Genomic DNA, 24,248 nt, shown 5'->3' with positions numbered 1-24,248 from the left:
GCCGCCATCATAGTAACAAATGATCGGAAATAGTACAATTACTGTTATGATCAAGATTACATCATGTCGTTATCCAAGCCGCTTATCCTCTCAAGGGTTGCAGGAAAGCTGGAGTTTATCCCAAGCTAGCTTCGGGCAAAAGGCAGATTACACCCTGAACTGGTCACCGGGTATCGATCCCACGGTGCCCACACCAAAGGCAGGTGTGTGTACCGCTACACCATCAGTGACTCTAGTTAAGATTATGATGATAACAATTTAAGAGATAAATGTAATACATGTTAGTGTTACTATGTCAAAGTTATAATAATAATAACCCTCCATCCATTTTCTGAGCTGCTTATCCTCACAAGGGTCGCTATTATATTGCACATGCAAGTATTATAATTAACAACAATGAACATTATCATCATTATTAATTGATCATCAAGATAAGATACCACCATTGTTCATCATTGCGAAAAATGTGGAATATTTGAAATGTAGGAATTCTTGGAAAATGGAGAATAGTTCCCAAGTTTTGAATCACGTGGACACTTTCAATTTGGAATGGGAACGATGAGGAAACCTTTTATTTAACCTCGTTATTGGACATTTATTTGATTTTTTTTTTTTTTCCTTTTTTGGAGTGGAGGGCGGGAGATGTGGAATTCGAGAAGAAGTTGGAATGGTTTGGAGAAGTGTAGAAGGAGAGCGAAAACCGACGGAGAAAATACAATAACATGTACTTATGACGCGAATAAACGATCTTCAGCCTTCTCACAGATAATTATAAATATATTACTTTTAAATAGTGCTTTTAAAAAAATGAACCCCACCCCCCCATAATCTGCGTCTGTAAACGACATCATTAGACAACAGCGGCCTCTGGTGGCCAAACCTCCCCGGATGCCCGTCGGACGTGTTTTTGTGTTCCACACATATATAATATATAATACATTTATAAAATAATTAATATATATAAATATATATATATATTTATTTTGCATATGATTTATATTAATAAACTTGAAAAGTGATTTGATTTTGCAAAATTGCGTCGTCCTTTAATACTCATCCTAAACGGAACATTTAAATGACTATTATTTCCTCGACGTTTCTATTTTTGTGTTGCACACAACAAGCATCGTGAAGCCCAAAGTTTTCGCCGCCCAGCATGTGTATGTTAAATTTTACTTACTCACTGAATTAGTATAACATTCTAGTGCAAAATTAAAATGAGCTCATCAATACAGCATGTTGATATTAAAGTCGTGCATTGCTCGGTTTATGGGACCGACGAAAAAGCTCACGTTCTCAACTCGTCCTTCACTCGCTTTTTTTTTTAGCATTAGCTTCGTGGAGTTAGCATGTTACCTGAAATCTAAATCGTAAGTATTCTTAAACGTTTGCGTTGGCAAATTCGCCTCAAAACTATTGGGTTGGGGTTTGCTTATTGTCTTTTTTGAAGAGTCTCTGTTAATGCTTACATTAAAATTGACCCTTAAGTGTCACATGCTTTTAGCAATCTCAACAAACTCACTTTCTAAAAGATAAGAGAAACATAAACAATCGTGATTAACTTGCATTATCTAGTAGTGTCAGATTAAATTCTGGACTCTTTGCTTGCCGTTTTTGTGCCCCTCATTTCTTTTTTTCCCCCTTTAAAATTTTTCATCAATTTTTAATGGCAATGTCATAAAAATTGCCACCCAGCAGCTGATGTCAGAACATTATTCTTTTACTGCAGCTTGGCTTGGCGGGTCCTCCGGTTTCAGTCGAAGGTAATCAGTAATCGTGTATCCTGTCTGCATAGCAGTGAAGGGAGACTTTGTGGTGCTTGATTAGCGGCATATAAATAGATCAGAAAATCTGACATTATACTGAATACAGCGGTGCTCGTAATGGATAAGTGGAAGTTAATAAATATATGCAAATATTATCAATCCGTTCCAGCCTGCAAAAACAACACCAATTATTGTAGTGTACTATTTTTAACTATTTGTAATACCACCACGTAGAGGCCAATTGTTAACCTGTGTGTGTGTAGCATTAACCGTTATATGCGTATGTAAGCATTAAGCTACTTTTACTACTTGAAGTACTATAGACTGTTTTGGACCACGTGACTACATCCGGGGCACCTGGCCACGTTGGATGGGTTCACTGTACTGACGCCCCGTTCACTCTAATGCTTTTGCATACAGACCGGAGTTACACAAATCTCCGTACGACTGTTAAAAGTGATGCATGACGGCTAAAAAGACATTGGAAAGTGATCGGTGCTCATTAAGATGTTGTTTCAAGAAACTTTTATGACAAGAAGTGATTGACAATATCGACCCATATGCCTTGGAGAAACACAAAGGGAGCACATAAATGTGGGTGTCGGTAACCTATACAGATATCGTCCACTATCTCCTCTTTTCGACAAGCGCTTATACCGTGGACCATCTAAAGCATTAAAAAGGTCTGGAGGCCTACAACCAATTCATCAATGGCTGGGTTCGTCATGCGGCCGTATCCGTTGTAAGCAACCTGTGTCTCCACACTGCTAAGGTTAGTGTACCGCGTGATTATAGTCAGCGTTGTTTTAAATTATGTTGATTATACCAACGAAAGAGGTGTACGTTATTATTTTCGTTTTTGTTACCGAAAGGGAGAGAGAGAGGTTTGACCGAGAAGAGTCCCAAGTGGTGCCCGGAACTTTTTCTACTTCCACGGCTACATTTTTAACTCAACTCACGAACCAGCTAGCGGTGCGGTAACTCGTTTTTGCAAATTCATTATAATAAAGCAGAAAATACAGATTTTGGAGACATGCATTGCAGTCACGTACGAGTATTGTGCTTGGCTGCTAGATCGGCTCTGCTAATACGAGACGGCCACAGTTGTCGCCGTTTGGTTGCTCCCTTTTCTCGCACTGGTTCTTGATCGCAGCTGGCAGTCGAAAGAAAGACGCTTGACAACGCCCGTTTGAGCAACCGATAACATAGCAGTGCGACTCCATTCATACGCCTTTCTGAAATGACCCCAGCTTAGTCACATGTGTTTACGTGAATTCACCAAACCAAGATGGCGCCCGCGTTTCGACATCAGTCGAAAACAAGTCTGTTAAGCTAGCGGACGCTATTTTCTTGTTTTTAAATTCACAAAGTGTCCTCCATTCTTTCTTGTATGTTTAGTCTGACAGGAAACTTCACTTGGTCGTGGCAAAAAAAGAGATTGAAGTGTTTTTTTTGTTTTTGTTTTTTGAAGAATGGGCCTTTAGCTGAACGTCACATGACCAAGCGGGAAAACAGGTTGGTGGACTTCCTTTGTGTGATCAGTGATTACTGATAAAGAATGTACATGGTGATGCCTTGATGCATTTTGCAAACTACAGTACTGTGATGAGATAGTTATCGTTAGCTTGTACAAATATGACAGAGGTTGATATTTCTATAAATTTATAAATAGAGGTACAACATTTGCACTATTACTTTGAGGTCACAGTATCTGGTATTTAATCATAATACAGATTTTTGTTCGAAAGCAGAAGCAAAAAATTCTCTAAGTTTTCATTCGAAAACCAATTTGTTGAAGAACAGGGACGTTCGAGAACCGAGACTTTACTGTATATATTTGATTAAGCATACAGCATAACATATTTGTCCATTTTCAGGACAGAAGTTTTCGATGTCACCCTGCAAATGTGATGGAGATTGGATATCCTCATCTTTGGAAGCTGTTGAGGACATCTTGTGTAAAACAACAAACAATATTGACATTTTATATGCCTCCATGTGCTTTGTGACCTGAACTGGAAGGAAGTGCTTCATTCTGTTTACCCCATCGCGGAAGTTGGTTGTGAATAACTGCAATTTTCTCATTCCACCTGCCAAACTGCTGGTTTTTGGGACGTGAGTTGAGTCACTGCTACCATACAGTTTTTGCTTTCAAGCCAGAGCCGGATGTTGGCTAGTATCTCAAAAAACCCGTAAGTAGGGTCACTTTTTTCTCAGGGCACCACTTTAGATAAATTCTGTGATTGTCTGAGTGAGGTTTAGTCCCTGAAGCAGATCCACTCGAGGATCTTCTACAAACCAGTAATCATGAGTGGCTCTAAACCGGACATCCTGTGGTCTCCGCACCACCCGGACCGCTACGTCATCTGCGACTCTGAACTGGGCCTGTACCGTATCGGTCCGGCGGGGGGCACTGAGCTCAAGGCCGGTACCCTGCCCCTCTCCGGAGAGACGGCCGCCACTTTGCTGGCCATCAACTCGGACACGCCCTACATGAAGTGCGTAGCCTGGTATCCCAAGCAGGAGCCCGAGTGCCTGCTCGCCGTGGGCCAGGCCAACGGTAGGGTGGTACTCACCAGCCTGGGTCAGAGCCACAACTCGGCATGCAAGGAGTTGGTGGGCAAAGAGTTTGTGCCCAAGCACGCCCGCCAGTGCAACACTCTGGCATGGAACCCGGTGGACAGCAACCTGCTGGCGGCCGGCTTGGATAAACACCGGGCCGACTTCTCGGTTCTCATCTGGGACATCAGTAGCAAGTTCTCCCCGGAGGCCAGTGTCTCTGCCGAGAAGATCCGCCTCTCCTCCTCCGACTTGGACCCGAGCTCCGTGGTGACCAAGCCGTTGTACGACCTGGGCCAGAACGATGCCTGTCTGTCCCTCTGCTGGCTCCTCCGGGATCCTAAGCTCCTCTTAGCCGGCATGCACCGCAACCTGGCCATTTTTGACCTGAGGAACACCAGCCAGAAGACCTTCGTCAACACTAAAGCTATCCAGGGGGTCACGGTGGACCCCCATTTCCCTGACCGCGTTGCCTCCTTCTTTGAGGGCCAGGTGGCTATTTGGGACCTGAGGAAGTTTGAGAAGCCCGTGCTGACCCTCACAGAGCAGCCCAAGCCTCTGACAAAGGTAGGAAAAATAAGTTAAACGTGATGTCGACTTCAGCGAACTTAGCAGACGTGTTTTTGTAAACATCAAAGACGACTTTGTATTTCGACCCGACAATGCCGATGCAAGATACTCCATATCTACATCTAATTCAACATGCAATTGGGTGACCATCAAAGGAAATGTTGTCTCCAGTGACGCTAACATGCCTTTTTTAAAATAGTGTATTTCTTTAAAGTTAATCAAATTTTTTTTAATTGGCAAATAAAATTTTACTGTAAATATTTTTCCTAAACAAAGAGAAATAAGTGACTTCTTTTCCTTTCGCCTTGTCCCGTTAGGGGTCGCCACAGCGTGTCATCTTTTGCCATCTTAGCCTATCTCCTGCATCTTCCTCTCTAACCCCAACTGCCCTCATGTCCTCCCTCACCACATCCATAAACCTTCTCTTTGGTCTTCCTCTCGCTCTTTTGCCTGGGAGCTCCATCCTCAGCACCGTTCCACCAATATACTCACTCTCTCGCCTCTGAACATGTCCAAACCATCGAAGTCTGCTCTCTCGAATCTTGTCTCCAAAACATCCAACTTTGGCTGTCCCTCTAATGAGCTCATTTCTAATCCTATCCGACCTGGTCACTCCGAGCGAGAACCTCAACATCTTCATTTCTGCTACCTCAAGTTCTGCTTCCTGTTGTCAGTGCCACCGTCTCTAATCTGTACATCATGGACAGCCTCACCACTGTTTTATAGACTTTGCCCTTCATCCTAGCGGAGACTCTTCTGTCGCATTGAACACCAGACACCTTCCGCCAACTATTCCACCCCGCTTGGACCCGTTTCTTCACTTCCCTACTGCACCTTCCATTCCGCTGTATTGTTGACCCGAACTATTTGAAGTCGTCCACCCTCGCCATCTCTTCTCCGTGGAGTTTCACTCTTCCCCCTCTACATATATTCTGTTTTACTTCGGCTAATCTTCAGTCCTCTCCATTCCAGTGTCTGCCTCTATCTTTCTAATTGTTCCTCCGCCTGCTCCATGCTTTCACTGCAGATCACAATATCATCTGCCAACATCATAGTCCAAGGGGATTCCAGTCTAACCTCATCTATCCATTACTACCGCAAACAGGAAGGGGCTCAGGGCGGATCCCTGATGCAGTCCCACCTCCACCTGAAATTCTTCTGACACACCTACGGCACATCTCACCGCTGTTCTGCTGCCCTCACACATGTCCTGTACTATTCTAACATATTTCTCCACCACACCAGACTTGTGCAAGCAGTACCACAGTTCCTCTCTTGGTACTCTGTCATAGGCTTTCTCTAGGTCTACAAAGATATAATGTAGCTCCTTCTGACCTTCTCTCTACTTTTCCACAAGCATCCTCAAGGCAAATAATGCATCTGTGGTACTCTTTCTGGGCATAAAACCATACTGTTGCTCACATATACTTAGTTCCGTCCTGAGTCAAGCCTCCACTACTCTTTCCCATAACTTCATCACGTGGCTCATCATCTTTATTCCTCTGTAGTTTCCACAGTTCTGAACATCGACTTTGTTCTTAAAAATGGGGACAAGCACACTTTTCCTCCATTCTTCTAACACCTCCTCTCCCGCTAGTATTCTATTGAGTAAGTTGGTCAAAAACTCCACAGCCACCTCACCAGGATCATTCACTTGTCTGGTGTCAAAATGCCTCAATGGTCACTACTTTTGAGAACAGACGTCAGGACTTTGTAAGGAGACAGAAAATGATGGCGTAAACATCACCCGTCTGTTTAGAGAAAGTTTGATTCAGATTTTTTTAGAATTGCCAATACCTAATATTGCTGTTTCGATGACCCTTTGTCAGGTAGCGTGGTGCCCAACCCGGACGGGCTTGCTGGCGACCCTGACGCGCGACAGCAACATCATCCGTCTGTACGACATGCAGCACACGCCAACGCCCATCGGAGACGAGACGGAGCCCACCATCATCGAGCGCAGCGTGCAGCCTTGCGACGGCCTGATCGGCACCTTCGCCTGGCACCCGTCCAGGCAGAACCGCATGGTGGTGGTGTCGGCCGCCAACCGCGCCATGACCGACTTCACCGTCTTCGAGCGCATCTCGCTGGCGTGGAGCTCTAACACTTCGCTCATGTGGGCCTGCGGACGCCACCTGTACGAGTGCGCCGAGGACGGCCCTGCGGGCGCCCAGGGGCTCTTGGAGAAGGACATCGCCACCAAGATGAGGCAGAGGGCGCTGTCCAGGTACGGACATGACACAGTCCAGTTGTGGAGGAACCACCTGCTGGCGGGGGGCAACGATTCCCGGCTCAAGTCTCTGTGGTTTGACCTCTTCTATATCCTTTTTTTGTATTGTCCTAGATAAAAACTCTACACAACTCTGTTAAAATGCCAGGTTTTTGCAATATAAAAATAATGAGACCAAGATCAAACATTTCAAAAGTTTTTCCGCCGTTAATGTGACCGAGTATAACCGGCATAACCTTTGCAAGGGGGGTAGTAAAAATAAACAACAAAGATAAGTTCGTTGCACAAGTGTGAACACTCATAACTGGAGATGGAGCGGTTCCAAATTAACCAGTTGCATTCAGTGATGATAAATGGGAGTTAGCACATAGCTGCCACTATTTAACTCATTCGCTGCCGGCCCTCGCACTTAAAATTGGTTCTGATGTAAACCCAAATAAAGTTCACGAGTTCTTGTAGGCTTTTCCTGGGATTTTTGTAGTCACGTTTTATTTCACAAGCACACCTCAATCTCCAGTTATGATACTTGTGTTTTTATTTCTTTGAGTTGAACAGTATATAGGTCACCCTAAAGGGAATACATCTAAAATGATTAGCTTGATCTCTTTTGTTCTAAAAAATGTTAAATTATTGTCATAGAATAAATCAAATGTGTCCATTTTGCATTTTAAAAGCAGAGAAAGAAGGTGTCAATTTCTTCCAGAGCTCTACATTTATCAATTTTTATTTATTTATTGCAATGTTTTAATTATTTCAATTATTTAAATCACAGATGTCAAACTCAAGGCCCGGGGGCCAAATCTGGCCCACCGCATGATTTTATGTGGACCGCAGAGGAAAATTATGAGAATCAACTTCCATGATTTTTACAAAAAAATCTGTACGAAAGTTTCAAATCGTCATACCATAAATGATAACACTGATATTGCAAGCAATATTCTGTGCCCAAACAGCAGCAATAGTTCAAAAACCAATTACACTTGATTTGTGAAAAATGAGCTCATAAATTTCATCTGTATATATGATGTGAAAGATTTTTATGGTTTCACATTCATAGCGGCCCTTTGAGGGAAACTGTAACTACAATGTGGCCCGCGGCAAAAATGAGTTTTACATGGCTGATTTAAAATAATTTTATTTTCTTTGGATACTTTGGTCATTGGGTTGTATTAAATGACAAAATGAATAATTTAAGCAAAATAACCTTTTACTTATACTGCACATGAAACATTTTCAAAAATTAGATAATTGGTTAATTTGTTGTAAACAAAATACCATTATTAAAGATACTTTGATTATAAAGTTCAATCATCAATACACTTTAAAATGTACATTAACTGTTATTTTATTATTAACATAAACTTTTAAATGTACTTTTTCACACAGGTTAGGTTCACTACACTTTTTCATAATTTAAAAATTGGATTTTATGTTGTATTATCTTTATTTTTATGTGTTTGATGGCGTTTAATATTGAGCAGAGCAAGGTGCAAAAAAAATCAGAATAGGACAAATAGGATCTCATGAAAAAATATGTTTTTCAAAAACTAGATATCGTTTTTGTTGAGTGAATTTGAACATAATTTGTGAGTTCCTTCCTGTGGTCCAGTCTGAAGTTGTGGTACCGGTAGACCAAAAATTGCAGTATGAGACGAAGATTCCTATGTACGGCTCACATATGAAGCAGTGTACTGAGGACACGGAGCTGAAGCTGCAGGGGAACAAGCAGGCTGTCATCTACTCTGGTATCAAGAACATCGTCAAGACCAGCTCAGGTAAGAAACTGAACATTCAGATCGCAGTACTGCAGTACCTTGAGCTACATGAGTATTGAGAGTTCATTTCACGTGTTGTGGAGGACTACTGTAATTTCCGGCCTATAACAGCGACTTTTTTCACACGCTTTCAACCCTGCGATTTACGCGGTGATACGGCTAATTTGTGCATTTTTTTTTAACGGCCACTTAAGCGGAAAAGGTAAGAGTGAGACCGAATATATGTGTCGAGGAAGTGACTTTTACCGGTCCGTACCTGTTAGCGCTGCGCTAGCGTGTTACTGCCGTCTCTCAGTGATATTTACCTTTTTTTTTTCAACCGGCAGCGTCAGCATTAGCGTGGCGGTGCTAGCCTTAAACTCTGTGTACCGTGTTTTGTAAATATCTCGTGTTTCAATGTGGGTTTCAATGTGGGCACTTGCAGCTTTTACATGGCTGTGGCCTATGTACGTAACAAATGGTACTTCCTTTACAAATGTACTGGGTGAGGCTTACAACCAGGTGCGCTCTGTAGGCCGGGAATTACAGTATGTGGAAATAGATTCATTTTTCCTTATACTGTGATTAATAAGCTTGAGACGCATTGCGCTGGCTGATTTTTCATCTTGAAAAAGCGTAAAAAGAGCATGCAAAACAGTCCCAGAGTAGCGCAGTCAAAATTTGAGAAGGCGAGAGGAACGCTCTTTTGAAATGTCCCAAAGAAAAATTGTGACAGAACATAAAGACATGCAGATCCCAGTCTCAGTCGATCATGCGTAACATCCCCACCAACGCCACACACAGTCTATTAACATGAACACGCAATTTAGCGCCCTTCTTTAATACTCATCACTTTTCCAATAAAGATTGAAGCAAGCACACGTTGAATCTTATTTGGCGAACCGTGTGAGGGAGAGTGAAAGCAAGTGCTAAGGAATATACTATTAAATGTGTAAATGTATTTAAATGTTCACATGTTTCACATGTCACGGTTGGATCTGGAATGTATCCCCATTGATGAATCGGGTTTACTGTGGACGATCATCGTGGGGTCCTTGGGTACCACCAGGCACTACGGAGAGCCGCAGATGCTGGAGCGGCTCGGAGCGGCAGACGGAGGCGACCCGCTACCACAGCGAGGAGCGCGCCCTGGCGCTGCGCCTCTGCGGGTGGATGGGCCGGGCGTCCGACGCGGACGTGGAGCCCTTCCTGCGCTCGCTGGAAACGGAGCGTGAGTGGGAGCGGGCCGCGGCCGTGGCGCTCTTCAACTTGGACATCCGCAGAGCCATACAGATCCTCAACAGGGGAGCCATGGCTGAGAAGGGTGAGGAAGCCTTGATACATTAGCGTTTATGCTTTGTGTTAAGTGCAAAAATGCACAGAAAATCCCATAAAAATGCTCTCAGTTTAGAGAAGTAGAACTTAGTAGAACTTTTTCTGGCTTATTTCCTGAAAAAACTTGGACTTTAGGAAAAAAAAGTTTTCTGTTGTACAGTGGAAAGAGGACGGAGTCGTCCATTAAAGTGGTTCATTTGTTAATTTAAGCACTTTTTTTGGGCTCAAAAATACCCTGTACATTCCCAAAGCTTTGTACGTAAGTGTAAAACACTTTGAAAAGTTTTAAAGTTCATCCAAACTTTTAAACATTGCTATGACGGTTCAATGCCGCCATGATAGTGTGATTACTGGTGCTTGGGAGTGGTTTACTTAATTACATTACTAGCTTTGGGACTCTCTGGCACGAGGCGGATTTGTTTCATATCTAGATGCGGGTGTAGAGATATGATTAAAACAAGATATCTTTTATAGGTGGAACAATTCAATATGATTTGATTCAGTGTCTGAGCAATTCGATTCTCTATTCAATTCAGTACACAAATAACTTTTAAGTTAACATTTGCACGTGTAAATGTGAATTTTATAAAAAAAGAACAAAACTTCTAATCACAGAAAATATCCCTTTATTGTTGTGATATTTAAAAAAATAAATAGAGAAGGCCAGATTGGATTTTGCAAAGAAGTGCAGAGATGAGCCATCAGAGTTTTGGACCAAAGTTTTATGGACTGACGAGACCAAGATTAACTTCTACCAAAGCGACGGAAAGGCTAAAGTGTGGAGCATGAAAGGATCTGCTTATGATCCGAAACTGACAAGCTCAACTGAGGTGCGTGGGGGAGGTAATGTCATGCATTGTGCTTGCATGACTTCGTCCAGAACAGGCTCGCTAGACTACATTGATGTTGTAGCACCACCGTTATGAAGTCTACAAAACCATATCGTCTACTAATCTACAGAAAAATTGATCCAAACTCATCGGGAGAAGCTTCCCGTGGGGGGGGGGGGGCAGGGGGATGGAAAGTCTTATGCTACGTAGCACTCTGCGAGACGCCGACAACATTACTTCTCGGAAAAGTTCAGCTGTCCCAGCTTTGAGCATTCAGTTGAAGGAGGTGAATTTGTGAATTTCCGCATCATCCGCGCCATGTCATTCGCACCGCCGCACACGGATTCACATCTATCCGGGTGAACTGTATTGACTTTCTACATAATCACACCATATGAAACGCCCCAAACACATCCGCTGGGTTCGTAACATTCAACAGGCCAACTCGCTCACCAGACCTTAACCCAATAGAGCATGCATTTTACCTCCTGAAGAGAAGACCCAGAAACAAACAAGAACTGAAAGAAGCTGCGGTAAAGGCTTGGAAAAGTATTTCAAATCTAGAATCCACCAGTCTGCTGAAGTCATTTGGCCGCAGGCTTGATAGAGTTATTTCAAGTCAGGGTTATGCCACCAACTATTACATTTTATTCAGTTTATGATAGGTTCATAATGCCTGTTCGAATACTTGTGCTCACTTGAAAAGTGTGTGGGTTCAAGCAAAAGGTGGTTTTCCTGAATTGTGTAACACATTTAGATGTAAATACTATGAAACACGGCATGGTGGATCAGCTGGTAAAGCGTTGGCCTCACAGTTCTGAGGTCCCGGGTTTGATCCCGGACCCGCCTTTGCGGAGATTGCATGTTCTCCCCGTGCCTGCGTGGGTTTCCTCTGGGGACTCCGGTTTCCTCCTGGAGACCCTATAGCTCAGTGGTTAGAGCAGTGGTTTGGTAAACCAGGGGTCCTCCCACATTCCAAAAACATGCAACATTAATTGGACACTCTAAATTGCCCCTAGGTGTGATTGTGAGTTCGGCTGTTTGTCTCGATGTGCCCTGCGATTGGCTGGCAACCAGTTCAGGGTGTACCCCGGCTCCTGCTGGGATAGGCTCCAGCACTCCCTGCGACCCTTGTGAGGATAAGCCGCAAAGAAAATGGGTGGCTGGATGGATGGATACTATGAAACAAATGCTGGAATTCAGAACTTCGGTCTCGTTTTCATCTTTTGATCACAAACCCGAATGTATGCAGTATAAAGAAAACGAAAGAATTGACTTTGCCGTTCCAATAATTTTGGAGAGGACTAAGTACTGGTGTCTGTCTTTGTGGCTGCATTTGAAACCAGAGTCTATAAATAAATGCATTATTTTGTGGGCTAACATGAAGCAATTGTATTGCAATATCCTGCTGTTTTAAAAGGAAATTGGGCAAGTGGTCCCCCCCCCCCCTTCACCCCCCACCATCCCCTCTCCATGTTCTTGTCAATGCAGGAATGTGAAGTGGATTGGCTCGGGGATGCGCTGCCATAAATAACCGTAAATAATCAAAATGAAGTGAAAAATGAGATGAAGTGCCCGAGGAATGTGTCAAACGTAGCAACACAACAACAACAACTCCTCCTGGCCGCATGCTGAGCTCTAATGAAAAATGCGCGCTCGCCGTCGCTGCTCTTGACTCACAGACATTCCGTCCATGTAGGTCAGATGTTTTTTTTCTGCCGCGTGCGCTTATGACAGTTTCCTGAGCGCAGCCAGCAGCCTGCTTCATTAGATAAGACCTGTTAACGGTCCCTCTCAAATGCATCATTCTTACATCGCTGGAGAACATACAGTGCGTCAACGCTATATCAAAGTGGAGCTTTTCGGGGGTAAAATTCAGGCCCCCCAAAGCTGGTTTCACTTATAAATGTGAAATTTGCTCAGCATGTCTATCTGGAGTACACCCGCAGAAAAGTCTCAAGACATGCCCGAAAAGGCACAGAAAGTCTGCTGTCTTGCTTTGAAGCGGGCATTTTGGGGTAAATTTGACCATTTCCGGTGATCTTTCAAAGATGAACTTGTTGACCCTGGAATAATAATAAAGAAAATATTCAGCCCCAAAAGCTCGTTTTACTTATCAGTATAAGATTTGGGAGGCATGTCTATCACGAGTAGACTGATAAAAAATGGTTCAAGAAGTTGTGCCTGAAAAAACATAGGAAGTAGTCATTTCCAGGGGCGCTTCGCAAGATGCTTTTTTAGGATTCCCACATAGTTTCCAGGTGAGACGCCTCCCGCGGAAGGGGCAGGCTACGCAGGTGTGACGACGTGACCGTTCCAAACGGGTGTCATATTTGTACAAAAGAAAAACAAAGACATTTCCTATTGTTAGGTTTAGGGATAGGATTGGGATTGAAGTCTGTTTAGGAGGTGTTAAGGTTAGGGTTAGATGATTATAGTCTTTTGAGAAGAGGAGGGATCCAACAACCAATCATAGTGCGTCGCCGTGTGTCCCGGAGCCAATAATGTTGGAGTAGGACATGTTCCGCCTAGAATCTATGTGGAAATAAACCCGCAAAGACCCAATTTGCCGCCTTTGTACCAAATCCTGAAATTTAAAGAGAATTCAATCCCCAAAATGATTTCACTCGGCAACAGGAAATTTGTCAGGTGTGTCTATCATGGGTAGACCCACAAAAAGTCTCAAGAATCCATGCCTGAGAAGAACCATTCAAAGTCCATTTCCAAGGGTCCTTCGAAGAGGATCGCGCAATCGAGATTTTGTCTGATTGCTACACTGAGAAAATCACGGGTTTTGGTCTCTGCGAATAGTAATAGTAGCAATTACTGTTGTAATCTCCCTCCCCCATCTCAGGCGACCTGAATCTCAACGTGGTGGCCATGGCGCTATCGGGATACACGGAGGAGAAGGCTTCGCTGTGGCGGGAGATGTGCAGCTCGCTGAGGCTGCAGCTCAACAACCCCTACCTCTGCGTCATGTTCGCGTTCCTCACCAGCGAGCCCGGAGCCTACGACGGCGTGCTGGTATCTAAATCGAATTATAACTTCTAACTTTATCGTAAGTCGGTAGGAAAGGAATGTCCTTCTTTAATTTGTACCGTTCTTTTTTTTTTTTTTTTTTCCCCTGTGCTACATCGATAAGTGCGTGGAGTTCAAATTAATGTCGGTGGCAAACTGAAAGTTTGTATTCCGGCTGCTGTTCAATTTGTTTAGCTGTCTCGATCGGTTTAAACAAGATTATACCGCTGCAGAACATCTAGTCTGAACTTTTATTTACTGCTATGTGGCTTACAAGTTTACTGGGGCTCCTGATAAACTTTAAACACGGAGACTTGAACACAAGCACAAAGGCTCTTCAGGATTTGTCGCATGTAGGACACAGCCAGTACGCTGACATTTCTGTTGACCCTTTAGCGTCTCCTTTGACCTCTTCTGTCTTGAAATCCATATCCCAGACATGAAGAATATGGGAGGCACCTTACACCATAGTCCAGACACAAGATATTTGTGCCATGTACACCACAGCAGATACAGTAATTTCTTGAAAATAATGCACACATTTTCCCAAAATATTTTCAAGTTAACAGAGCGCATTATATTTAGGTATGGATGAAAAATAAAAAATACAATCACATTGTATAGTCGTATACAAGTACATAGCGTGGTAAAAAAGGTATACATATATATTTCCATATGATAGTCGATGTCTTATGTTACACATTTATATGTATTACGGTAATGGCTCCCTCCCCCTCCCCAACCTGAGCTCTCTGAGCTCCTCCGGTAGCTTGCATTTCACAATTTTTTTAGCGTAGCATGCTTGTTGCTACTGCACCAAAGATCAGAAGTGACTGCCCATGAGTTGAACTTAAACTACGACAAAAAAATTTCAACTACAACGGCTAGTTGTGCAGCTGTTTTTAAGAGAAATGTGTCATCACTGGTGCCGATGATGCCGGCAACCCGGAAGTTGCGCCGCAGTCCGAAACAACGATAGCTCGCCTCATTGGCTTCAGGTGGGTATCAAAACAACGTGAGCTCAAACTATGTAATACGAGCGTCATGGGGACACAATTGAAATGCTGGCTTTTTTAAAAATTTGCCCATTACGCTCGTTTCTATGTAGTTTGAGCTCACATTGTTTTGATAGCCACCGGAAGCCATAGTGAAAGATCCTACGGATTAGAGCCGAATGGAGGGGGAGGGGTTGCGCTGCGCAACCCAAACTCCAGGGATTAAAAACATATTTCATGTCATTAATGTTGAGTTCCACAGCGATGCACCAAATAAAGCTACTATGGGTCTTTTTCGGATTGGAGATGAGTCATAATGCTTCTTTGGAAGGCTTGGTCAAAGATGTGTAATGTAGTGGATAAACTGCACGATGCACAAATATTTAATGCAGTGTTTAATAAACACAGAGTTTATATTTTAAGACTGAAATATGTGTTAACAGTATTAATACAATGTCGTGCCATGTTGAGCATTTATTTTAGTTGGTTGAGGGATTCTGTTCTGACAAATACAGGTACCAGGACAAGCGTGGCCTGTCCCGAGATTATATTACCGCTACATCAGCATGTGCACATTATTATGAATGATTGTTGTACGGACAGTTTTTTGAAAAACAATACAAGTACAAACCCAACAAAATGTAAATACGGATCATTCCTAATATTCTGAGCATATGGGTAGCATTGTACATTGGTAGAAGGGTTTTTCCAGATTTTTTTTAGGTCAATTTTAAGGGTACGCATTATACTTCAGGGTGCAATATACACGAGAAATTACGTTATTTCACAGTAATCCTGCAGCATGTATGATTTTCCCTTTTTCGTCTTGGCCCCACTGGCCAGACACATGGAAAATACAGGCGATTGTTGTATGTAGAACACTTCCAGTATTTGCTAGAAATTCCTTCGACTTGCCTCTTTATTCCTTAGCCCACAGAATATTACGGGAACTTGGTGTCCCTCATTGAAAGCAGCCATCTTTTGTCATAAATTCTTGTGCATTCTATATGTCTGAATACTGCAGGAACTCTACATCTTGGTTGTTGTCGCTTCTTGGACGGCGCCTTTTCTTGCCAGAAATTCCTGCAGTTCAAGAAATTCCTCTTTTATGCACGTGTTGGGTTCTTCTGTCTTACCAGCGAATCTCATTCACAGGACATAACTAAGATAACGGGAGATTGTTGTCACACGTGTCACAGGCAGGAAGTAAAACTGATGAACGATTTGTTTTCCCTTTCAGTATGAAAGCAGCATCGCGGTGCGTGACCGCGTTGCTTTTGCTTCCATGTTCCTCAACGATGCTCAGGTAACATTCAGCAACACCAAAGTTCATGTTGTTCTGCAACACTGCTCTTTTATTTCAGTTTTTTTTTAAATGTTTTGGGGGGTGGGGCTTGCAGCTTCCTCGGTACGTTGACAAGTTGACCAGCGAGATGAAGGAGGCGGGAAACCTGGAGGGCATCCTGCTGACGGGTCTGACCAAGGATGGCGTGGACCTGATGGAGAGCTACGTGGACCGGACCGGAGACGTCCAGACGGCTAGCTTCTGCATGCTCAAGGTACTACAGTACTGAAACAGACCTTCAAATGAACGAAAGGTAGACTAAGAATGAACGACTTTTAATCATGGGTTCTACTTTTTCGGGATGCAAAATTACAAGCATTTTCTAAATTGCAATTTATATGAATTAACGGAATAAACCAGGAAATTACAAACTTGAAGGTTGCCTCATCATTGGCAACTTAAAAGTCCACTGTCATGAAATGCATGATTTTAATATTTTATTAATGAAAAAACGGCAGCCGGTATGGTCCCATGCTGTTTTTCTTTGTCGCTCCCGGGCAGCGGTGTTTATCACCGCTGTGAAGGTGGATCGGACAGGGAGGCGGTTTGGCCGTGATCCGCATATCATCTAAATTTGGCTTGAAACAATAGGGTGAAATTGCCCCGGACACTTCACTCGGTTGTGAAATGTTCTCTTCGAAAAGACCTTCCGTGTCTGAAGGGGCGTGTCCCACAGTAAGGGCCACCGCGTGTTTTCAATGGTGAATGCCCGGGGTGACGTCACAGACAGAAGATGCAGCCAATATGGCGACCGCTTGGATGTCGACTGACGTTTCCGCAACTTTTTGCATGGATGACGCGCTCTCTGCTCATATTTTTTTTTTGTATAGTAAATAGTGTTACATATGAATTTTTTTTACAATATCTATTTTAGAATGTTTTATAGGGATGACACTTGACCTTTAAATATATTGTGGTCTACTAATGATGACTGCTAATATTTTTGACTGCAGGCTGATAACGTCAACTCTCAATTAATTCTCACAAATTTCCCATGGAGGGTTTTACTATTCGGAATGTTTAGAAAAGAATCCCCATCTTCCCATGGAATTTCACCAGAAAATTAACACCCCTCTGCAACCCTGTTTACTACCATACTCAAGTAAGTAATAATGTACTACTGAAATAGTTATACGGTAAATAAAATCAAACACAATTAGACTGTTGCTGTTTTTCCACTGCAACCCTTGGCAACATTAATAGGTTCATATGCTTTTGGGTCATAAAGTGATTATCGCCATGTCTGCCTGGTGATGATGACTTATTTGAATGGGTTGTTAGTGCAGGAAGGTCACACAAGCGCACACATTCCACCCGTGGGATGGGTGCACAAGTTAAAAAAAGAATGTTTTGTTCAAGTACACCGTGTGTGTGTTACATGTGCAGAAGTTTTGGGACACTGTTGTGGAGTCGCTCTGTGGGATTTGTACTTTTTTTAGGTTACGGTTGAATGGATAATGACAAAATATTGAAGTGTGTCGGAAAACTCAATGTTTCCGTGGTGTAATAATGGCTTATTTATGACTAAATATTGAGTTTAGAGGGCAAAATCTGACATTTTAACCCATTCGTGGGTGCGTCCCATTTTCGGGACGTCATGATTTTCACGCATTATATCCTTCAGTATATCAAAATATTTACGTTTTTTTTAATCTGATTCTGGTTTTTGGGCCGATCTACCAAGAAAATCCAGGTACCCTCTCGCGGGCAGCGTCCCATTTTTGGGATGAGATTATAAATGAGTAGAGTTATCATATAACTTAACCGTAAACGAAAAAGAAGTGTTATTTCCTTGATTGGCCTGTTAGGAGACTTTTATCTCAACAAGGCAAAAAATTGCCACCCTGCCCATGAATGGGTTAAGGTTAAAGATAAAAGTTTTTGTGGCCTGTTATAATATTTTCTGAAACTTTTTTCCATTCTTTTTGTCCACAACAGCTTCATCGCGTGATATCAGGCATATGTTGGTAATGGGAAAATAATGAAATTTTAGGCCAAATATACTGAATGGTTGTGTAGCCTTTTTGTGAACAAATATATCAACTGTAAACTTGTTTGAACTTTTTAAATCTCTCAGTGGCAAAGTATAGCTTTTTAAATCTAAATCTAGTGTTTTTTTTATATAGGATAATATAGCTTTTACCTGCACAAATAATATTTTAGAGGCAAAATATTGTTTCATGACCTAATTTTTATTCTTTGTGAACAAATGTAATGTTCACCTGACAGAATATCAACTGTTTAAAAACAACAGTGGCAAAATAACAGCCTTTTTTTGCCCCATTTTTTCTCAACAAATTGTTTTAACTGTCAAAATAATGTTTACAATGCAAACCTATTTTTTGCCGTATTTTCATAGCATAGAATGACGTTTTATGCTGACCAATATTGCTTTAATGGCACAATGTTGTTTCTTAGGGTTCCCCAGGTGAGGTGCTGAAGGACCCCAGGGTTCAGTGCTGGATCGAGAACTACCGCAATCTGCTGGACGCGTGGAGATTCTGGCACAAGCGGGCCGAGTTTGACATCCATCGAGGCAAATTAGATCCCAGCTCCAAACCTCTGGCCCAGGTAAAAGCCTCAAAGTACAACACCATCCTGTCTATCATGCTGGTCGACCCCCCAGGCGAAATGAGGCAGCGGTGTGAATTGTCGCCATCATAAAATATTTATCGACCTTACCGGCCATGTCTAAACTTGCAGTAACAATAAGTGCCATGACGTCGGTACGAATTCTGAAATTCACTTCTTAAAATATGTTTAGCATGTTAGCTTTTGACTTCAATATCGTAAAAATATTTTTTTTCCAATATTGTTGGGATATTGTAATGTATTTCTCAAAAGACAAAAAAATTCATTTGGCGTTTAGATTTTTGTGGGAGATTTTTGCAACAAGATTCATTTGATTATTTTTTTTTTTAAACAAAACAACTTTAGTCTGGTAATATTCTAATGTGATATTCTTTTTCTTATAAAATCTTTTTTCCAGATGATTGTTTAATAAAACTATACATCTTTATTCTAGTAATACAATACTTTAAAATCTTATTTTTTGTGAAATTGACTTGTTTTTATTGACAAATCTACATATCTCCCATATTTCTAGAACTTTTTTCAAGTTGGGTTGAGTTTTTCTATGACGCGTGCACACGGTGAGTCTGATTAAAGTCGTGCTATTTCATCGATCATTAAAAAGAATATTATCATGTGGCTCTCAACTTTCACTCTCCTGTTGTCTCGAAGCAGTGCATCTTTTTGTCTCGATAAAGATGACACCCTCTGATTTAATCGGTTATGTAATGCACAATAAACACGACGGGCTTTCATGGCTGTTGTAGCTTTTACGAGAAACCGCGTTGTCGTCCGTCATAACGTCGCTTTACGGCAGTGGCAGCTTTGTGGCTGTTGGGATTATTGCTCCATTATCTCCCCCTTATCTGCCCTTGGAGCGAAAAAACCTTCGCCAGCTGGCCGGCACCGCCGCATTTCCACCTTTCACCTTATCAGGGCGACCTTTATTCCCCCATCCGCAGGTGTTCGTTAGCTGCAACTTCTGTGGCAAGTCCATCTCGTACAGCTGCTCCGCCATGCCCCACCAGGGCCGCGGCTTCAGCCAGTACGGCGTGAGCGGCTCGCCCACCAAGTCCAAGGTGACCAGCTGCCCGGGATGCCGCAAGCCCCTGCCGCGCTGCGCCCTATGCCTCATGAACATGGGGACGCCCGTGTCCAGCTGCGCCGGTGACCACCACGGAGACACTTCGTCGGGCGCCGGTGGCGGTCACGTCGTCGTTGTTGACTCTGTTGCCCGTGCGTTTGTTTTTTTTGGCAGGGACAGGAAAGTCCGACGACAAGGTCGACCTGACAAGAGAGAATAAACTGGCTCAGTTCAACAACTGGTTCACCTGGTGTCACAACTGTCGGCACGGTGGCCACGCCGGACACATGCTGAGCTGGTTCAGGTAAATCGACAGCACTTTAATATCTGTGGTCCCCCAACCACCGGGCCGCACGCGGGCCACAGTGTTTTTCCACTAAACCACTGTTTTACCTGTTGCAGGGACCACACGGAGTGCCCCGTGTCGGCGTGCACGTGTAAATGCATGCAGCTGGACACTACGGGCAACCTGGCACCCTCGGACAGCAGCTAGAACACGACCCACCCCTCGGGCACGCACGTCCGCTACCAAGAAGGGAAAACTCAGTAAAATAACTGGCAAGGTCGACCTCTCAGGAGAATGAACAAGCGTGAAATGAGTGTCGCGCAAGTCCAGTAAAGAACTGGAAAACAATGTGATCATAGGTGCCAAACTTTTTTTTTTTCTTTTCCTTTTTTGTTACATCGTTCTATTTAATCAAAGGATCTTCAAGTCCGTCATACCTCATCAGAGCATTGTTTGGAAGGAATGCAAGGAAGTTTGGGAAGTTGAGGAAAGCTGTTTGAACGCTTATTTAATATCCTGGATATCCATCTTAAAGTCAATGTACTAGATCACTTTGTCCTCACTAGTAGCACAATTCAGCAAACAAGTAGAATGAATTAGTCTGAATCTTATTACTAATGATTTCCCCCCACTACATATGCTATTTTTGGCAAACTACTACGTAGTTAGACCTTACTAGTAAACTATGGCAAGCGGTTTGAGAATTTTTTTTCGATATCCGTAATATCCACTTGAAGGTCCATGTATTCGTTCGCTCTTTGTCCTTCCGAATTGGACAATTCAGAGCTCTAGTAGAACGACTGGGACACACTAGTAGGACAACTCCTACTAGAAACATTTTCCCAGTACTAGTTCACCACGTGTGGAGTTTGCATGTTCTCCCCGTGCCTGCGTGGGTTTTTCTCCGGGCACTCCGGTTTCCTCCCACATCCCAAAAACATGCAACATTAATCAGACACTCAAAATTGCCCCTAGGTGTGATTGTCAGTGCGGCTTGTTTGTCTCGATGTGCCCTGGGATTAGCTGGCGACCAGTTCAAGGTGTAGCCCGCCTCCTGCCCTTTCACTGCCGGGATAGGCTCCAGCACTCCCCGTGACCCTCGTGAGGATAAGCGGCAAAAGAAAATGGATCGATGGATGGATAGTTCACATTTGAACCGTACCAGAAATCTATAGAAAACGTCAGCATTTATCCAATATCCTTGATGTCCTTATTTGGGTCCATGTAGGGTACTAGTTCAGCCTTTGTCCTCACTAGTATGACAATTTAGCTCACTTTCAAAATTACTGTCTTCATAGTAATGTTTTTTTGTCCCCCTCTACTAGTGCCTCTTTTGGCCAACTAGTCAACAGTTAAACTTTACTGGTAAACTATCAGAAGCCTTTTTAGCTTTTATTGGATATCTTTCATACCCAAATTGTTTTCCAACCATTACGCTAGTGCTTTCCTACATAGCCTTGTTGCATGAATTTGATGATGCATGCTGGGATTAGAGACGAACGATCTTCTCAGGCAGCCAGACGAGTCCATTTGCGGTTCGTTCAATGTCCTGAGAATGAAATGACGTGCATGAATGAGAATATTCATAGGAACGTCAATAACGTTAGAAGTGAAGCAAAACTACTAGTCCTGGAAGGTACTTGTGTTCGGCATACAGTATGCCTGCTAGCTAGGCCTACTACTGTTACTAATGGTGCACAGTAGTTTACTAGTATGGTTTAGTTGCAAACTTTTTTTTATGGTAATTTGTAATCCAAGGTATTAATATTTCCTGGCCAGTTGTGAGGTTAAAAGTATTTACCCAAGTCTACTTTCCTGACTTCCTTAGTAAAACTGTAAGTAAGAGCGTGTACAAGTACATGGACCTTAAAACGAATATCAAGGACATCAAATAAATGCTTTTTATGGAAAATTATTTGATTCATATGCTAGTATGGTCTTTGTGCTCATGACTAGGACAACCTTTAGTCTGTGAGGGAAAATCCTACTAGTTGTCACTTGGGCTACTAGTACAGGTAGATTTGGTGAAGCGCTAGAATTTCACTAGTTGAATTCTGTAATGTCACGAGTCGTTGTTTTAAACTACTGTGTAGTTTTCGTTCATGAGTTGTCCTCGTATGCCAAAAATGTTCTACTAATGAGGACAAATACTAACTAGTTCATGGACCTTAAATGGCTATCAAGCATTTTCTTTGAGCGTTTGTCATTTTTGAAAGATCGTAGGTGCTACTAGCAGATCGATATTGGCACTAGTATGGTTAAAAAAAAAAAAAAAAACGTATTCATAAGACAGTCATTGTTTGCTAAATTGCCCCCTACCTTTTGCCCATTAAGTCTTAGAGCTTTGTAAGATCCAATACTTTGCCATTTCAACACAATATGTTATTTGATCACAAAAAGGCTCCGGACATTTTACTTTTTTGCCACGAAAACACAGTTTACATTGAGCCACAAAAAAAAGCCCATTGTGTTTTGCCTTTAAAGCACGTGTGTCAAACATAACGGCCCGGGGGACAAATCAGGCCTGCCACGTTGATTTATGTGGCCCATAAAAGTATCAACTTCCATGGTTCTTCCTCACATCTGTACTAGAATTTTCAATTCCCGTATCTAGAAAATTATTTTAAGATATTGCAAGAAGGCGGTTCGGTGGATCAGCTGGAAAGTGTTGTGCCTCACAGTTCTGAGATCCCGGGTTCAATCCCGGACCCGCCTGTGTGGAGTTTGTATTTTATCCCCGTGCCTGTGTGGGTTTTCTCCGGGCACTCCAGTTTCCTCCCAAATCCCAAAAAGATATAACATTAATTGGACACTCGAAATTGCCCCTAGGTGTGATTGTGAGTGCAGCTGCTTGTCTCCATGTGCAACCAGTCCAGGGTGTACCCTGCCTCCTGTCCCTTGTCCACAATCTGCTTCCATGAGCAACTTTTTTTTTTTTTGCCCCCCCCCCCCCCCCCCCCCAAAAGGATCTTCTTAAAAGTGATTATTGTTGGCACTGAAGGACGGGTACCCCCAGGTGAAGCCCCACTTTCACTTCTTTTGGTATTTTGAACATTTTCAAGGGAGGGATGTAGGGCGGAGGGCGGGAGGGGGTCCCCGCCCGCATTGAGCGACCCACTCCAAGGCTCGCGCTCCCGTGAAAAGAATCTTGCGGGAAAACAGCAGCTGCTCGGCACTCTGACAAGAAAATTGCCCCCTTCTTGCTCCCCCCTCCCTCCGCCTCTTAATACAGAAGCTCAGCTGCCCATTGAGTGAAAAACACAACCCTCCATCCTCTCTTTCTTTCACGCTCTCTCCAGTGCCCGCATTGCCCCCCGAAACTATGCATCATCGGTCCGAGGACGGACGCCGTCTGCTCGGGCATTGTGGACCGTATTCCCCCCACCCCCCACCCCCCTTTCCCTTCCCTGATACCGACCCCAAAGCAGGCCAGAACTGGATGAATCCCTTTAGTCATGGCCATGCAGATCTCTGAGGTTTTATATGACTGTGTGGCCTTTACCGGGGGTGCTGGCAAACTGGCGAATGCCCAACGAACACCAATTCGAATGTCACAGCCTTCATTTATTAGACTTTGTCTTTTAAATAAATTTAGACACGTGACGTGTGAGTGTCTTATCTCGGATCAAATGTTGTTAAACTTTTGCACATGAGGGTTTTGACACGTGGTACAGCCCGAGACCAAAGAAAAAGCAAACGCAACATGATTGTGGATAGAAACTGTAAACACTCAGACGTGAATGAAATTAATAAAACTGGACTGTTATAACTAATAAGAGGAAACTAGATTTTTGCCATGGTTTTTCCATTTCTGGTTCTTCGGGGGGGGTGGGGTGGGGGGGTTGCAATATTTACATTTAAGACTGTATTGGATGACCCAAAAAATGGCCTCATCAGGCAACAAG

General features: G+C 43.0%; 1 protein-coding gene across 1 annotated transcript; it reads left to right on the top strand.

Moving 5' to 3' along the window:
- Positions 1–1,089: 1,089 nt before the first annotated feature.
- mios (missing oocyte, meiosis regulator, homolog (Drosophila)) lies at positions 1,090–24,115 on the top strand. Its single transcript, XM_061820372.1, has 13 exons — positions 1,090–1,160; positions 3,238–3,281; positions 3,644–4,892; positions 6,725–7,214; positions 8,802–8,900; positions 9,949–10,203; positions 13,899–14,068; positions 16,298–16,363; positions 16,458–16,616; positions 18,821–18,973; positions 19,936–20,140; positions 20,232–20,361; positions 20,460–24,115. Exons 3-13 carry the CDS (start codon positions 4,074–4,076, stop codon positions 20,548–20,550), a joined length of 2,637 nt encoding a protein of 878 aa, XP_061676356.1. The 5' UTR covers positions 1,090–1,160; positions 3,238–3,281; positions 3,644–4,073; the 3' UTR covers positions 20,551–24,115.
- The last annotated feature ends 133 nt before the right edge of the window (positions 24,116–24,248 follow it).

This window comes from Syngnathoides biaculeatus, chromosome 5, assembly GCF_019802595.1.
Source record: "Syngnathoides biaculeatus isolate LvHL_M chromosome 5, ASM1980259v1, whole genome shotgun sequence".
NCBI classification, from domain to species: domain Eukaryota; kingdom Metazoa; phylum Chordata; class Actinopteri; order Syngnathiformes; family Syngnathidae; genus Syngnathoides; species Syngnathoides biaculeatus.
This window is presented reverse-complemented; position numbering and strand designations above follow the sequence as displayed.